The sequence below is a fragment of the Dromaius novaehollandiae genome, chromosome 2 (genome assembly GCF_036370855.1).
Source record: "Dromaius novaehollandiae isolate bDroNov1 chromosome 2, bDroNov1.hap1, whole genome shotgun sequence".
In the NCBI taxonomy this organism is placed as follows: domain Eukaryota; kingdom Metazoa; phylum Chordata; class Aves; order Casuariiformes; family Dromaiidae; genus Dromaius; species Dromaius novaehollandiae.
Genome location: NC_088099.1, coordinates 20505388 through 20523372, shown reverse-complemented (window position 1 = coordinate 20523372; position 17985 = coordinate 20505388). Strand labels below are relative to the sequence as shown.

General features: G+C 42.0%; 1 protein-coding gene across 1 annotated transcript; it reads left to right on the top strand.

Annotated features, from left to right (window-relative positions):
- The first annotated feature begins 3667 nt into the window (after window positions 1-3667).
- Window positions 3668-14045, top strand: MSRB2 (methionine sulfoxide reductase B2). Its single transcript, XM_064505932.1, has 5 exons — window positions 3668-3817; window positions 6031-6137; window positions 7126-7202; window positions 11226-11373; window positions 12928-14045. Exons 1-5 carry the CDS (start codon window positions 3709-3711, stop codon window positions 13033-13035), a joined length of 549 nt encoding a protein of 182 aa, XP_064362002.1. The 5' UTR covers window positions 3668-3708; the 3' UTR covers window positions 13036-14045.
- The last annotated feature ends 3940 nt before the right edge of the window (window positions 14046-17985 follow it).

The window sequence follows — 17985 nt, the reverse complement described above, 5'->3', positions numbered from 1 at the left end:
CCAAAGCTGTCAGTCAAGACAGAGCCTGGGCTGGGAAATGGTTAGAGCTCGAATAAATATTAGCAGAATAGTCTGGACCGTGACCGCTTCCCTCCTACTCTTGCCTTCACCCGCCTACACACATGCTGCTGCTTCTGCTTCAGCGCAAAGTAACACTACAGGAAAAGCTGAGGAGCTTCTCCCCCCCATATACACATATTTAATAAGACATTGTGCTTTTGATGAGTGACCCTTCCCTGGATGCAGCTTGTATGTGTGCTGAAGTCAGATGACATTTTAACAATAAACTAGCTGAATTACAATTCAGACAGAATTTACTTTAAAATTTACATAATGTAGCTAGGGGAGACTTTTAACTGCTTCGCCTTGTGCGTCGGGGGAAAAAAAAAGAGGAAAATTAAGTAACAGCCTAATTGGCTTTTATAATAGTCTATGGGGAGAAATGCAGGCCTGTTCTCTGCCTAGCTACGAAGCTTGGTATGTGCTGTAACCATGGGAGGCAATATTACAGGCATGACAGGACAATGATTTTGTTTTTCAGCATTAAAGATCTGAAAAATGAAATACCTCCAACTGGGGGGGGGGGGTGTTTTCTGCTTGAGGAAGACTCATCATGCCGGTTCAGAGGACTATAGGTCAGCCCTTTGCTGGAAAGAATCCGCCTGATGAAAAAATGGAGGATCTCATATTCCCCTGCCTCCACTTACCTGCATTCTGGGCCCTTAAAACGTACTAGTGAGCCAAAGAGGTGTGAAATGGTGCCATTTTGCCATGATATAATTCTACAGCAATGTTGCTATGAAGTGAATAACTCCACGCCATGCAGCATAACAAAGTGTTGAGTGTAGGCCCTCAGACATGGGTCATGGATGTTGGCATGAACCACATTTGTCTGTGGTACCAGTCTGTTCATTTTAATCAAGGAGCGGCCTGCAGCAAACTGGAAAACAGAGCAATGAAGTCAGGGCTGAGGCACCCAGAGCTCTCTCCTCTTCCTTCCCTGCTCTGCATGGCCAGCATGCCTGGACTCCTCCTCCAGAGCACAAGGAAGATGGCAAAGCAATCGATTTTTGTTGTTTAATTTCCTACTGCCAAGAAATTGCTGCATTCTGGAATAGTATCAATGACAGAAAGCTGTAAGGAAGATATCGACAGCTCATTTTTTATTGAATTTTGTCTTTAAAAAAGCAGCAGTTAAATCAATGTCAACTACATTAAAACATACAAATTTCAGGACTAATCACTTTGTCTCACCCTCCTTCGTTTCCAGCATACTTAAGGGAGAACTCCATTGATTATCTGATCTACCTCAGGGACAAAGGCTGCCTGAGAACAAGGCCAGTGACAGCATGGAAATGCCCCACTGCTGTGGCTGAACTTGGGCTAGTGGCAGTAAACTCCATTTCCTGCTAAAGCTTTTCAGCTCTAAGCCATTTGCCGGAACTGGAGGAGTGTCAAACTGGGCATCTCACCTCCAAGGCCAGCTAACATGTCCAATTCCCTCCTAAACTATGACTAAATTATTGTTACATGATGTAGCTATAGTAGTAAACTAGAAGGATATTGGAAAGATCTTTCTTCAATCTACATTTCCTCAAATGGTTGAACATGGAAAAGTTTCGTCCTTCTGCCCAGAACATAAACACCCCCCTCTGCCAGCACTGCGAGCCCTGGCCTGAGCCCTCTCCTTACTGTCCGGCAGCGCTGCCTTCCTGCCAATATGACGTGAAGACTCCCAGGCATCACGTCTCCAGGAGTTTTATTGCAGTACTCTGGCTTCACTCCACCATGTCTTATTACATAGAACGGAGCCATTAATCAGCTGTGTGCCCCCCTCTCCCCTGCTGCTGCAGACAGCAAATGTGATCGTATATGAGCCCTACTGCTATCTGTCTTTCTGTTCATGGCTTCATGAATCTGAGCGGAGGATTCGATTACTGCCATGGCACTGATGATATGATGTGCTGGATGTCCTCAGCTGCCATTGAACTTACCATCTTATGCAAGAAGGCTGGTTCAATGAAAAGGGTTTACAGGAACAGGACTGAACAGGCAGCAATGCCTTCTAGTCTTGATTTAAAATTTACACTAGAAGGATTAGTCTAAAAAGAATGCTATCTTTTATTAAACACTATCATTAGCTTTTTTATCCAAAGCAAAACAGTTCCAATCCAATCAAAACAGTTGTTTCCATATCACTCAGTAATGATTAACTAATTCCAAATCAGAAACAGAGTAATCAGAAAGAAAGACAAAAGTATTAAGGTTTAAAGCAGGAAAATGACTTGGATTTAGTTCTATATTTTAAGAACAAGATACCAAGCTGAAATACAGGTACTGTTAGAGACGTATTTCTAGGCAAAGTCAAATCAGTTGTGAAGCAGCCAATTAGATGTTCAGGCAGCACATCACCTTTGCAAATGCTCCGTCAATACCACTGAGAGCAATGCCATCATATGTGCATTTAGGAAAGCAAGAACACAAGTGTTTCTGCATGCAAATACTGGACTTACTTTCCTTAAAAACAATCTATAATGGCTGCAAGTAAACGACTTGACAGGATTTTTTCCTTGAACAAATTAGCGTATGCGTTATGGCTTATGGCTGCCGTGATAATTCAATTTTAAGCTGATTTCTTTGTCTCTCAGTAAGAAGTGATTGAAATCTGTCAGGCCTGTCTTTTTATGACCCCCTCTGTGCACTGCTAATTTTAGTGGTATCTTTAACAGAACACAGAGCAGAGTTTTATGTTTTCATATTCAGATGATAAAAGAGTCAAGAGACTTAACAAGTTGTAATGGCTTTCTGTCCTGGTCTCTTTTATCGGTGCAAACTTGAGAATTCCTCTACCTTCATTACTATATAACTGGACACTTTACACACTACTTTTATATAGTAAAGTACGACTATTTAGCTACACACTACTTTTATACAGTAAAGTATGAATATTTAGGTCTGTTTTTTTTAATCGAGCAACAACTAACTGGGAATAGAATATTGCTGCAGTACAGATAAAATAGGTTTGTCCTTTTGATGATAGTGTTTCCCAGACCAAGACCCGGGAAGGGCTGGGTGACATGAGAAACAAGTGTGACTAGTGAAAGCACTGTGCCTGAAATAGAATCAAAAGCAGAAGAGCAGCTGCTGGGCATTAGGGACCAAAGGATCCAGCACCTGAAACGCAGCGTTCGCCCAAGCCCAGAGTGGCTCTCGTGGTGCAGTATAAATCAATGGAAAGATCTGCAGGACTTCAAATGAGAACAGGATTCAACCAACAGGCCATATGAATGGCACATTAAAAAAAGGCTGTGTATGATTTGTATTGCACCACTCTCTGCTCAGAGCAGCCCAGAGCCTCCACAGTCTTCCTCTTGAATAAATTACCATGCTTTGAGACAGGCGGATGGAATTATGACGCCCAAAATTTATTTCAGACCTGCATTTCGTGAGTCTGACCATGAGTTACCGGAATAAAACGGACCTACACAGATGACAAGCACCTGGGTCAGACACGCGGCACAGGCCCGGGCCAGCATCTGCCCGGCTGCGCGGCACAGGCAGCGACTGCAGCAGATGCCAGAGGCGGCACCGCGGCCTTCCCGAAGCGGCCGAGGCCCAGGCGAGCCGGGGGCCAGGGCGCCGCGGGCCCGGGCCAGGGCCAGGTCCGCCCCCGCCGGAGGGGCGGAGCCGCCGGCGCGGCGCTGCGACATGGCGGCGCGGGGGCTGCGCGCGCTGCTGGCGGGGAGCCTCCGCCGCCCGCCGCCGCTACCCAGCTGGGCCCGCGGCGGCGGGGCCCGCGCTGCCGGTGGCGGCTCAGGTAGCCAGCGGCTGCCCCGACCGGCGCGGGCCCCTGCGGGCGGGCGGGCGGGCGGGGAGGGAGGGAGGGAGGCGGCGGGTCGGGGAGCGGGGCCGCGCGCGGGCTCAGGCTCAGGGGTGGCGCCGGGCCGTGGCTGGGCCCGGAGCGACCCGGGGTGAGGTGCTCGCCCGCACGGCGGGTTGCGGGTCGGTGCCAGCCGGCAGGAGGAGCAGCGCTGACGGCGCACGTGTAACGGTCTCTTGGTCGTCTCGTCCTGAGAAATCGCCTTTCCCGCAGCTCCGTCTCGCCTCAGTTGCCTGAATGAGGGGAGCCCGTTAGGACCGGTCGCTCAGCGGGGAGCTGCTGGGGGGACACCTGCGGCGGGGGGACACCTTCCAGCCAAAGGGCTTCTCAGAGCGTGGTGAAGGCTGCCCAAATTTCTGTCCTCACAGTGCCTGGATATTTTAAAAGTTTGTATTTGTCTGTGACGAAATGGAATGGATTATGTACCCAGCTAGTAATTTAATACCTATGAGCAGGGTCTGCACCCTCTGCTGAGCTGCACGTTAGCCCGCTTCTCCCTGCTGCTGCTGTGCTGTAGGGGTGCTGTAGGCCTGGTGCTGTAGGGGTTTGCAACTTGGGTCTCTTGTTTCTCTCTCTCCCAGTGGGGAGCAACTGTGCTGTGCTCAGGTATGTTTTGCTGTTCAGCTCTCATGTTACCAGCTTTCTCTTAGCTGGGGTGAAGTGGGGCAGGTGCCCCAGAGGATGGGATTTTTGACTGGTCCAGACAGATCAGAAAATAAAAGGTGGTGGAAGTAAACTGGAATGGCAGAGCCTGGTATTGCCCATCAAGCACAGGCACTGTTGTCCTTCTCAGCGGTAGTAACTACTTGCCAGGCTGTTTGTTCCTTTCTGTCCTGTTCCCCATTCAGTGTCCACTGCAGTGAGGACCTGGTACGTGACACGAGCTCCTAGGAGATAAAGGAACTCTAGGAAATAATTCCGACTTCAGTGTTAGTGTTTACAAGCACCTCGTAATAGTGTGCTAAGTTACGTCACTGACCTGGGCCGTACTCTGCCCCCACAGGAAAGAGCAGCCCTGTGAGTGGCAGACCTCATTCTGTGACCTCAGGCTGCCTGTAGTTATGGGGGGCTCAGGCTGTGGAGACAGAAAGGGCCAAGGCACAGCACTTGGTATTTATTTGATGGGAACTGGTGTGGTGAGTAGAGGCCCCGGATAAAATGCTGATGGTAGCCTGGTACTGGTAAGCTGCAGTCCAGGCTCAGCCCATTAACCAGTAACTGAGTCTCTCATCATCCAAACAGTACCTATTTTAAAATTAATTAGATTGTATATTTCTCCAAATAGAAGATGTTGCACTTCAGGGTTCAGGCCTCCTCCTGGGACAAGAAGGCGTATTGGAGGAGCAGAGAAAGCACTCTGAGGCAAGGGTAGTCCTACCATGTGAGATGACAGCGTTTAGGGAGGACTGGGGTAGAGGAAGTGGGAAGGGTGAAGGTATCTAGCACTGGATGGGAAGGGCGAAGGGAAGCAGCATGCTGAGCAGAATGAAGAAAAGGGGTAGGAGCCAAGCTGCAACAGGAGAGGTGACTAGAGGTGGTACCTCCATATGTCATCAAAGTCAGGCCACAGTCTGCCACAGTATCCCCCTTTGTGTACCCCAGGTGTTTTTGAGCAAATTAAAGGGCAGGAAGCATTACTTTTAGATGGTAGCGTGTGAAAAATTGGTCTCTGCAGGGAATTCAGGAGGTAAGTGTATCTATTTAACTGGTAGAGATGACATTATGGTTTTCAAAATGCTTTGTTTTCCCCATTATCATTTCTGCTTTGTAAGAGGCAAGTCCAGTCAGATGTTCATCGTTCAGGAGCTGATTTTGTTTCAAGGATTAGCTTGTGTTGATGGAGATGAGTGTGGAAGTTGTTTCCCATCTCAGACTTTTGGATACATTCTGTTAAGAAGGAATGAAACTAGTTGTTCCATTCTGCTTGCTGTTTTTCACCTATCTTGGCCAATCCCATATGATCATAAATCACTTTCACAGCATATACAGACTCAGTGGGCATTACTGGAGGTTTGCACTGTGATGTGTGACTTGCGCTGTCCTATTCTGTCTCTCTGCTTAACTGTGGATCTAAGAGAGGCTCTCTTAGAAGATCTAAGTTAAAACAGTGTTAAAAATAATACACATTATATTTCTATATCCAATCAAAGATGCAGGCTCTCTGACTAAACAAGCTGAAAGAACTGTTGCTACAGACTGGAAAAAAAAATTGACTCCAGAGCAATTCTATGTTACAAGACAAAAAGGAACTGAACCGGTAAGCAAAAGAGCTAATGCTTTCCAAGGTTAAGCCAACCTCATTCTCTGTTGACATAAAATTTTCTTTGGGGGAGCTATCATGACTCAGCTGCTTCACAGGTTTTCCCCTACCTTCCCATGGATGAAAGCTCAGTATATTGAACTGGCTGGAATTTGTTCTGACCCAGACTGGTCTGCAGATGAAAAAACATTCTTCATTCTTTTCACTTTTCCCTGGGATTACTTTATTGCCAGAAAAGAAGTTCAAACTCTAAGCAAGTCAACTCTGACATCTCTGTAGCCATCCTGGAGGCCTTTCCAATGTGAAGGAAGAGGATTGTATCTTTCCTGTAGTCTCTTTTTTTGTTTTTAACCTTACATAGATTAACCATATAATATTCAGGAGCCCAATTATCCCACATGTGCTAACCCACACACTGACCTTGTCCCTGTGCTTTCTTTCCTTCTGTAATTGAGGCCATCTAACCTTGTGGGTAGAGTGCTGGAGTTCCTTAACCAGGAATCAGGGGGTCTGTGCAACTGAGTATGTGCCATGGGATTCAAACATGTGAGCTGTGCCCACATCTTTATCTGTAAAGTAAGGATCTTAATTCCAGACTCTCCAGGGAAGAGGAAAGTTCCTTTGCAGAGCACTTTGAAGTTGTGGAACTCCATATAACAGACTTGATCTTTGGGATCCTGCGCATTGCACAAGTTCCTGAAAGGTCGTGACTCTAGCCCTAGTACCTGGATGATTTATGCATCTGACTAGTCTTGAAGTTTCTGAGGGCAGGAGGTAGTCTTCACTATTAATCCAAAGGCATCCTCCCCTTCATTTCTTTAGGCTGCTAATGTTTGTTCTTCAAAGCCCCCCTGTGAAGCCTTCTTTTTATGTTTTTTCTCCTGTTTTGAATCTGATTCCTACATGCTTGTTCCAGATGGTGAGCTTTTAAAGACCTACATTATTAACTTCCCTTTTCTCTTCTTTTTTTTTTTTTTTTTTTAAGCCTTTCAGTGGAATCTATCTGAATAACACAGAACCGGGAATATACTACTGCTTGTGCTGCAATGCCCCACTGTTCAGGTAACATCCTTTAGATTTCAGAGTATCCTTAAAACGCCATGTAACTGTGGCAGGAGGTGCTATGTCTTTTCATTAGAGGAATAGAAAGCTTAGGTCACAAAAACAATCTTTTGGTGCCAGAGTGCTATGTGCTATGTATGAGTTTTCCAAGATACTTGTGGCAGTACAGGTACATGGTAGCCTTTTTCTTGAGCAGAAAAGGGTCTCCAGTGGCCCAGTGACAGTTGTTATACTAGGGATTCTGCATTTTTCTCCTGCCACACGCAGTCTCCTTTTTGGTTGATAATAAGTCTCTGTTTAGGAGGTCCCTAAGCCACAGGCTGCCACAAAATATGTGTGTTTATGGGTGAGTATCACTGTATGTTTGCTCTGTTCTTGTACTCTTCCATAGTCATCTGCCGTCATTCAGGATACTGGGCTAGAGAGAGCTCTGGTCTGCCTTAGTATAGCTGCTATTATGTTCTTATTTGCTGGGTCCTCTGTTGATTTGGAGCTAAGGTCTCCTCTTCACCCCCACCCCTTTCTTATGCCCTAAATTAAATTCCACTCTTTGCTGCTTCAGTTATATCTACTTTTAAAAACCTGGCTGTGAAAGACTGTGCTATTAACCTCTGTGCTCTTTACAATACTATATATTTTGCAAGTTCATTAAAGTCTAAGTAAAAGGAAATAGAGTGCCTCGAAGTAGGATATGCAGATGGTGTTCTGCTCTCTGTAACTGAACCAGAAAAGACAGTTCCTCATATTTTTGATCTAGAAAATAGCCTTTATATATTTCCAACTGAGAGTTCAATGGAATACAGCTAATATGCCCATTTCTGTGAGTACTTCAAAGGATGCATCATGGATCAGAACTTTGAATAGGAAGCTGAAGAACAATATACATGGAGTAAGAGGGGGGAAAATGTAATGTCTGTATTAAAAAAACAGAAACTAAGCAATTAAATGATAAAATTGGAGTCTGATAATTGTGAATAGACAGTTTTTCTTTGGTCAAGTGTGAAGAACCATGTTACCAAGGAAATAATTGCTTAAAAATAGGTATTTCTGTAGAGGTTTGCTAATAAACAATTTTAAATAAAATAATTTCAGAAGGTAGTGTGTCATTGCAGAATACTCTGAAGACAAATACAAAACCCAAAAAAACCTTTTGGAAATTCAGATAAGTTAGAAAATTTAAATTGCCAAGCTGTGGAAGAGTTGATATTCCCTCAGTTTAGGCATTCTTTATATTGGGCAATAGCTATAGTTAGGCCAACATGAAGAGAGTGAGTACTGAACTGAAGAGAATTGCTTTAGCTAGTAAACTAATGTCAAAATAGCGATATAATCAAACAGTCATGCTGCATTTTGCAGTATTCTGCTGTAGGAGAATATAGGTACTTTTGTTTGAGGCATAAAATAATACTAAACCGCAAAGATTGATACAGGGGAAAAATAACATTATATAAAAAATCTGTTAAGAAAATTGAAAATTATTAAATGTTCAAAAGTGGGCTGAAAATATTTTTTCCATGAATGCATTATGTTATGAAGGGCACTAACAATCAGAGAAAATGACATTTGATAAGAGATTGATTCATTGTGTTTATTTCCTAGTGCATTTAAAATGTCCTTTCTTTTTCAAATGCATTAGAACATTAGCCATAGGTAAACACGAAGCATTTCCTCCTTTCTCTCTAAGTATACATGTGTGTTTATATATTTATACCATAATTTAATACGGTATATTAATTTGAAAGGGTTAGAAATACATGGAACAAAAAGCTAACCTTTATAGATAGCAAATTGTGTGCTTTAATGAAATCTCAAACCTTCAGCGAACCATAAACCTACAGCTGAGATTCATACAGCAAAAAGCACTTTTTAGAATTATCTGGCTTCCATCCAGGACGACTGAAATAGGGATCAAAGTAAATGACATGTGCAGGAGGAATGGTGTGCCGAAGGCTAATCTAATGCATATGTTTAGGGAAAGTCCATTTATCCATAAATTAAGTGGTGAAATACTTCAAAGGACAAATATGATCTTGAACAGCAATATTTTTGGGTACTAAAATGCTTCTATTAGCGAATCTAAGTGATACTCCTGTTAGTAAAACCACACAGAAACAATTTCTGTTGAGATCTAGTTTAACAGCTGAAAAGATTGATCTTTTAGCAGTGGAAAATATCACCAGTAAACTTAAGCATTGTGAGCTGCATATAAGGGACAGAGTCAGTCAGGGACAGATGCAAAACCCATGTGGTGTTACAGTAAAAAGACTTTTATTGACTTCACTGGATTGCAGAGTGGATCTTTATGTGGCTTCTCTGTATTTGCATAAACAGAAGGATCCTTCGGTCAGTGAATGAAGAATTCTAATTGAAATCTTCTTAAAATAAAAAATAACAGAAATATACGTTAGGGAAGTTCAGAAGTGGTGTGTGGATATTTATGTTCACCCAGGTTATTCCTTGGGAATCTGTGCCCAGTAGACACAGTAGCATGGATGGCAGAGAGCCCTCTTTGCCTGGAAAGCAATAGGACTGGGTGCCCGAATGTCGTCTTATGCATATGGAGAATCTGCAAACTACAATTGCTTTGCTGCAGCCTGCCTCTATACTGTGTCTTATTTCTCCCTACTTTTATGTATGGGGTAGAGGTAGGAGAGCACTTCCAACGTGTCTTAATGGATTAGGCAATAGCCCATCCGAAAATTATCCCTTGGACGTTCTTTTGTTTGCAACTGCTCTTTTATTTCCATAGTTATATTGCTCATAGAAAGCCACATGCAGTTAATTATAAAATACATGCTGAATCTGTAATACTGGTCTGGTTTAGGGTATTACATTTTTTTAAGCTTTTCAACCAGCTTGTTTATCTTGTCTTTCTAAAAGGTATTGTAAGTAAGATTTTCAGTTTTCTTTTTTTTCACTGTATTAATATCCCACTAAAATATACATGTTTCTCTTCACTAAATGTTTTGCTTTGTTATATATCGAATCATGTAATCGTCCCTTTTATAACGAAAAACTTACCAGTGGTGTTAATGTCTCCATCTACCACTAGGTGCCAGTAAGAGCATTGATTTTGTAAGCTGAGGGACATAGGCTAAAACATGGGAGATCTGAGGGAAACTGTTGTTATTCTTCGGGCCGTTTATCTTAATGGTATAGGAGCTTACTGGTGTGCAAGTCTGTCTTCATGTCTTGTCCTTAAAGTCACAGTAAGTCACTGTACTCTAGAAAAGAGTACTTTTCACTATTAAAATTTTAAAGAGGAGGGCTTTTTACATTTCTGTATGGTACAGCTGGGAGATATTTTCTGATCATAATTTACAATACACTCTAAGTTTTAGTATGCAGTTAAACTGGATTGGTAAGCCTGTATATAAGCCTATATACAGGAGGTACCCACAAGTCAACAGTCTGTAGTATCTTTTTCTAGTGGCTGTGATTATCTCTTGGGAAGAGTAGATCTCTGTGCTAGAATTTTTCATTGGTTGATTGAAGTTTTGAGCAAAGCTCTCTTTGATTTACCAAACTATTTTGATGACTGTGTCACTTTGCAATCTGCAAGCAGAAGCCATCATCATACATGAACCAGGCTCGGTGGCCCAGTCTAATGATCCTCCGTACTCATTCTGGTTTTGTGTTATGTTTTGTTTCTTCCTGTAAACTCTGTTCTCTGAGGTTCTGCTATATTGTGCCAAGCTTCGGACTGCAACTTTAGAAATGTAACTCAGCTACCAATGTGCACAGATACTGGAAAGACCTTTTTTCATGCTTTATGAAACACTAAACTCTCAGTGAAATGGAAATGATAAGGCAAAAGCTCCTATTGTGGGCTGATCAGGAATTCCATTTGGAAAACAGGTTCCAGCACAGCTTGAAGTCGGTGAGAAATTTTCTACTGTGCTAAATATTACTAAAAGTCGTACAAGATAGAGATGAAGAAAGAAGCCAATGTTATTGCTAAAAGCAGAATTTTTTGTACCATCTTTGGTCTTAATTAACAAGAATATCTGGTTTCCCTTATAGTTCAGAAAAGAAGTATGATTCTGGGACTGGATGGCCTTCATTTTCTGAGGCTTATGGTACTTGTGGCAGAGATGAAAGTAATACCAATATCATGAGACGACCAGATAACTCACTGGGATCAACAAGGACTGAAGTCATCTGCAAACAGGTGTGTTTATTTTAGAGGTGATGCCCAAGATCAGCAAGGATCCAAACCTTAACAAATATGTTTTATTTGTATCCATGAATGAATCCACCCAAATGTAGTAGTGAGAATTATTAGATCATTGCAAATATTCTGTTTCACTTCTTGTGATCAAATGTATGAGTAAAGTTCTAAGTATCAAATGTAGACAGTTGGTTTTGGAAAGATGTGACTGAGGAGAGCATCCTTGTTTAAGTACAGCCAAGGGTTGGAATTTGGACAGAAAATTTATTCAGAGGACCTCAAGTGAATTGCAGTATGTGACAACAAACAATAGGAAGGAACTCCCAGATTTAGTCCACCCATCTGCTCCATCACAGGATCAGTGCTTCCTGATATAGTCCTACTAAATGTTTGCTTAAACTGTTCTTAGAATACCAGTGGTAGAGACTCCACAACCTCACTAGATAATCAGTTCTAATGCTCGTGTGTTCCTACTATTAGAAAGATTAGATATTGAGGAAAAGCACGTAAGTTTTGACTTCCTCTTGTCTGTTTGTTTGGAGGCTGATGTTTACCCACTGGCCAAAAGTGATTGCTTGAGAATTTATTTCTAGTCTTACCTCTCCCAAAGAGTCACCTACCCATGCAATTCAGCACTGGATTCATCACCCAGGTTTCTTTATTCAGGATAGCACATATCCCAATGCTATATACAAGTGACCAGATTGAGTATAGTTGTCACTAAATGTCACAAATTGTATCCCAATTGTGGGTCTCCGTTATAAACAAGCAATCAGTTCCTTACACTGTATTATGCATTCTCCTGTGTGTTGTCATCTCCAGTATGTATCTGCCATGTACCTTCTAATCTGTTAACCTCTTTATTTTATGTTAACTCTATGATCTAGCTCCAGTCAATAACATCCCATGTTTAGTTCATGCCATGTCTTTAAATGCCACTCCTGAACATTCCTGGTCTATAGACCTCCTGTGTACAGTGCCACTGATATTTATGTAGATCTCCATTATCCATACTGTCCACTGTCTATCAGCCATACTGTCCACCTCCTTCAGATGTTCAGATACAAATATTACCTAAATATAATTTTTTTTAGGCCTTCACAGCATTGCTTTGGTAAAAGGTATACAGATCTCTAAACTGATCACAAACTAACCCATCTCTTAATGGGTTTATATTTCAGGTCCTTTTCAGTCATTTTTTAAAGCATTACTGAAATGTCCATCTCGTAGAGAAGCATCTTTAGACACTCTCTATATCTGTTCAGCTGTCATTCTTAGAAGACTGGCCTGTTATTAAGATCTCTGAACTGACCATTTTCCCTGTGAGTTTTATTCTTGTCCCAGAGTTTGTCCTCTGAAAAAAGAAAGTCCCTTCAGGGAATGTTTGCTAATTCATTTGGAAAGGTGAGAGAGATTGCTCTCTCTTTCCCTTTCCCTTTCAGTGGTCAGCCTTTCAGTGGAACAGCACTGCAGAAAATGCAATGCTGTTGTCTCCAGGCTGGAGAGAGATGTCTGTCTGGAAGCTAATGCTGAAGACACTTCTTTCTGTTGCAGTGTGATGCGCATCTAGGCCATGTGTTTGATGATGGTCCTGCACCTTCTAGGCAGAGATTCTGTATCAACAGTCTTTCATTAAACTTCAAACGAGGCTCCAGTCGGTAAGAAATGGATCTTTGTGGCTTACAGAACTTCCTTTAGCTGTTCATACAAGAAGCTTGTGAAAAACAATCATATTTTCAAATAGAACTCAAATTTGAGTTCCATATGCTGTTGGGGTTTTTCTTTCCAGCTGTTATCAGTGTTGATAAAATATGTATTTTTGTGGTACATGTTTGGCAGTCTGCCTTTTCATGGTTAGTGTGATGTAAGTGTTGATGTTTCCTGGTTTTTTTTAATTAAAAAAAATCTGTGTGATAATCCATAGATAGATTCATAACTATCATCATAAACTGTATTGAGAATGTTGAAGTGAAATGCTTTCCTGAAGCTGAGTTTGCCTATGCTGAACTTAAAATGTTAAAAGACATTTAGTTGTGACATGCAGGAATACAGTTACATGCAGGAATACAGTTACACACTGCTGATCATGCCAGAGCTTTTACTTCCATATATTGAGTTCATCATATCCTTTTAAAGAGAAGCAATAATAACATGAATCTCCAAATCAGCTTTGAGAGGTTTTTTTTTTTTTTTTCTCTGATGTGAGAGACATTTGGCCACATCAGTGACTTTTCTGTGAACCCATAAAAGCAAATTCTGAAGTAGGGCCTAATTAAAACTATTCCAGGAAATGGAACCAGTGGAGACATGGAGTCTTTCTTCTTTTAAATCAGTGACTTTGATTCCATGTCCAATAGCAGACCTGAAGCAGGGTTTGCTCCAGGAACTTCCTGTCAGAGAAATATTATACCAATGAAATGATCTGTGTAATATCTCCAGACTTCTGTTATCACTTGTGTACTTCAGAATCTGAAAAGAAAAATGAATGTGAAATCTTCTGTATTTGGGGGTAAAAACAACATTAAAATATGTTCAATAAAATGATCCTTTTGTTGAAAACATGCCTGGTCTGTTCTTCTTTGTACAAATTTGTAAATACTTTTGTACTGTTCCAAGCATTGTCACCCTGGTTTGCTGTAACAGGAAAATAAATCATACGTGTGTTAAATTGAGCTTTCCTGCTTTCAGATTTTTTTTCACAGAAAATAATCTTTGAGACAGAACATCAGCTTCATTAAACGGGCTGGGTTTAAATGCTTCCCTGCTGAGAGTTACTAGGCAACATCTCATTTGGTTTCACCTATAACAGGCTGTTTCCACTCTCCCCGTTCTGGTTGCCTAAGTAATAAAAAGGGTGTGTTCATTTACTTGCCCTTCTGTGGCCTAGGTTAGTCTTAAAACTGTTTCATGTCTTTAGAAAGTGGACCTTTAGCGCACTGAGTTTACTTTTGCTTTTAATCTTTGTGTCTTGGAGCTTGGCAGCGCTTTCAAATGGAGAATTTTACTGTTTCCTAACTTTACAGAAACATCACACAAACATAGTGATGGCCACAGCCAACCTAAAACAGCATGGCATGAAGGCCATCAGAGGTGTGAAGCAGCATGAATAAACAGTTGCTGCTACTGGTCTTACCTGGTGACAGTTACGCTGTGTCATTAGATGTATCTGCTAATGGAAATAGTGCGCTGCTTGCTGCGTCCGTGCTGCGTCATGCACGATGCCTTTGCATCATCTGCCACTGTTGCCTGCCTGCTGTGGCCAGGATGTGAGTGCCCCACCTGCTCGGGTCTCTGGGCCCCAGAGGCTTTGCAGGACAAATGTAACCCTGATTTACTTTCATTTACAGGTCACTGGGTTTCTTTCTCTGAAGATCTGTTGCACAGCTATTAGGTTTTGGGGGGTCCTTATAGGTATTCCTTATAGGTGTTCCCTCAGTGTTCACATCAGGAGAGATTTGTTGCAGAAAGGAGAGTGACAAGAAAGTGTGGGAGCAGGCCACAGTTGGATTGCTGCATTCAGCAAGGTGCTGATAGGCAAGACAACGCCTGCCTGAGTGCAACGCCTTTTGGCTAGGATACCAAACTGAAATGCTCCTAATCTCTGCAAACTTCATCCTGAAGTGGAGCAGGGTATATCTTGTGACTTGTTAATATGGGGTTGGATTTGATCTGGGTGGGTTTACAGGGTAATGACAGTGGTTTTAATCTTCCCTCAAGTTTCCTAAGTTTCCTTTAAGACATGAACAGTCTTTTCGTGAAGAAAAATGCTCTCTTTTGGAACAGCATAAGCAGGAAGCGAATTGCCAAAATAAACATTTATCTGTCACTACTGTCCAGATCTCTCAGCAACACCTTCTGAGGATAAGAGACTGTATGCTGTTCAAACAAAATAGGCTTGGGATCTGAAAAACAAGTATCCATGCACAAACTTGTGTGCAAACTGCACTTGGTTTAATTCCTTGGATGTAAATGGTTGTTGGGAGACCAGTCTTCAGTGAACTGGCAAGCTTATGACTGACGGAGGAAGACTGTGTGAGCAGAAAGCATTTATTCTACACCTATAAACATCATAGTACCCAACTGGGCATTTGACTGAGTTAAGAAGCAGTGGTGCCTGCTCACTCATACAGAATGGCCTGAGGAAAGAGTCCTGTAAGGGTCAGGTTTAGCTTGTTCAGTGTTAATGACAGATATATAAATACATAAACAGACCCATATCTTCAAGGATAATACCTGGCCTGCAGTATACTGGTTTGTTACTGAACTAACAACATAAAGCTTAACCATGCTACCCAGAGAAACTACGCACTCAAACGAGCAATCTTACTCTGTTTAGGGAAACCTTATTGAACTAAAAGAGAAGAGAGGAAGGTTTTGTTTTCACTGTGTGTGTAAAATTGGAGTAATGGCACATGACCTTTCAGTGTGGCTGCGTATCCTGCAGTTTGGAGTAGCTGTACTGAGAGGTATTTGAATATCCTGCTGCTTGTGCTGCAGTGGAACGCTAAGAGCACTTAGATGTCTGTAGGTATAGGGTTGTATATATCATTAGAAGAATAGAGGCAATAATTTTGCTCTGTAAGCAAGGCCACTAATCAATTTGGAATAAAAAAGGAAAATCAACAAAAGCTTCTTGTCATTTCCAGCCTTCCCCATTGCTGGCAGTTTCCACCCTTTCTATTAAAACACAACCATACAAATAAATAACACAGGATTTAGCAGAAGTAAATGGAGGTGGTAGGTAAGGCAGACATGAGTGGGGGAAGTGGGTACAAACTTTGCGAATTAGCTCTACTGATGCTTTTTTTTGCCAATGTCTGGCTCCCCTGTTACACTGTCTGCTGTACTGGATACTGGTTGGAACTTCACTGGTCAGACAGAAATCTCCATTAAGGTGGTGGGGATAAGGCAGGGGCCTCTTTACTGATTTGTCTTTTTCTTGTTATCACTTACAAAAAATGATGTGGAGTAAATGGGTTGTTTTTCAGTAGTCCTTTATGAAATGGCATATTTGACAGCCTTGTTTTCTATTGCTTTTTGTCTTAGAGTGCAAGATGGGGGAGAAGGATCATAGTCATTTGCATACAAGATGATTTTCTCTCAAGCGGAGCATTATTATTATTAGGATACTTAATAATTTGGAGGATGTGGCAAGATCTGCAGGTATGAAAACGCAAGTCATCTGTGTCTTTGCTTTGACCACCTCCCTTTGCCTTTATTCTCCATGCATCAGCTCAAATTTCTATTTTCTGCTTTTAAGGTCTGTCACAGCTTCATCCCACCCTGTGCATTGGCTTATACATGCTTAAGGTACTGGCCTATGCTCTGCCAGTAATATCTGCCTTTATAACTTCTACGGGCAATTTTGCTTCAAATACCTTCGTGTTTTATCTTGCGCTGCCTCAAAACCAAAGAGGAGATCCATTTAAGCATCTGCAAGGCCATTTACTTACCTTGATTCTTTCCCATCTCTTCCCTAAAATTTACATCTGTCAGTATGCATGTACAGCACATCTAAGCATTTGGTGCACTCTGATGATACCTGCCATAATGGTTTTGCTCTTACCTTGTGCTTCATGCATCTGTTTAGGGTATCCATGTGACACTTCTCATCTATATTTGAACTTATCTCCCATGAAGATGTATTTCTCCATACTAGTTTTATGTCTATAAACAGGCTTGTTGACATTAATGGTCCAATTCCTGTGTGACATGAACTGTTGGACATTCAAGACTTTTGATGTTAAGCTCTGGGGGGCAGGGAAGTTCATCATATTCCTTGGCTGTGGTACCACTCACAGTAGGACACATCCCAGCTAAAGGCTCAAGGCATTATAATAGCATGAATTGATGAAATTCATGAAATTATGACAATAATGTAATGAATCATCATGAAATGGTGATAATAATGGAAGACACTATTAAAGAGTGTCATGAGCAATTGGAGGAATTAGTTTACTTGGGCGGCAGCACGGCTTCTTCATGGGCACAGAGAGATCGGGGAGAAGCTGCAAGTTACTCTTGTACTACTAGCAGCTTCACCCTTCAGTAACACCACTAAAAATCTTAACGTACATTGTTTTGGCCATGTATCCATAGAACTGTAGTGATGCTCTTCTCTCCAGGACCACGCTCCTCATCATCTGGTTTCTCTTTCAAGGCTATTGAAACCCAGTCTTATTCTGGTCAGAACAAGAATAAAAGATTTTTCTTGAAGCAAAAGCAGGATTTTGCCAAACCAGAACATCGTCAACCTGAGCTGGTTCTGGAGGCAACCTGCATGTGGTGCTTGAGAAGGAACTGAAAAAGTCTCAAATGGGGTTTTGCTTTTTTTCTGGTTATGAACAGCACGGTGAGGGCTTAGCTAATACTCCTAAGTGTATTTGTATTTTCTGGTCTTCAAATTTGGACCTGTTGTGTTGAACAGATGAGTCCTGCCACCACACGACTGAACTGCCTCTTATTCCATTCACTTAAGAACTTTTTGCACAGGGCATCAAAGTGTTTTAAAACCGTACTCCTGTGCCTGTCCCACCTCCTTCTTTACCCAAGTGATGAGCTGCAGTAACGCTATGCTCACAGCATGTAGTGTTAACACTCAGCACCCATCAA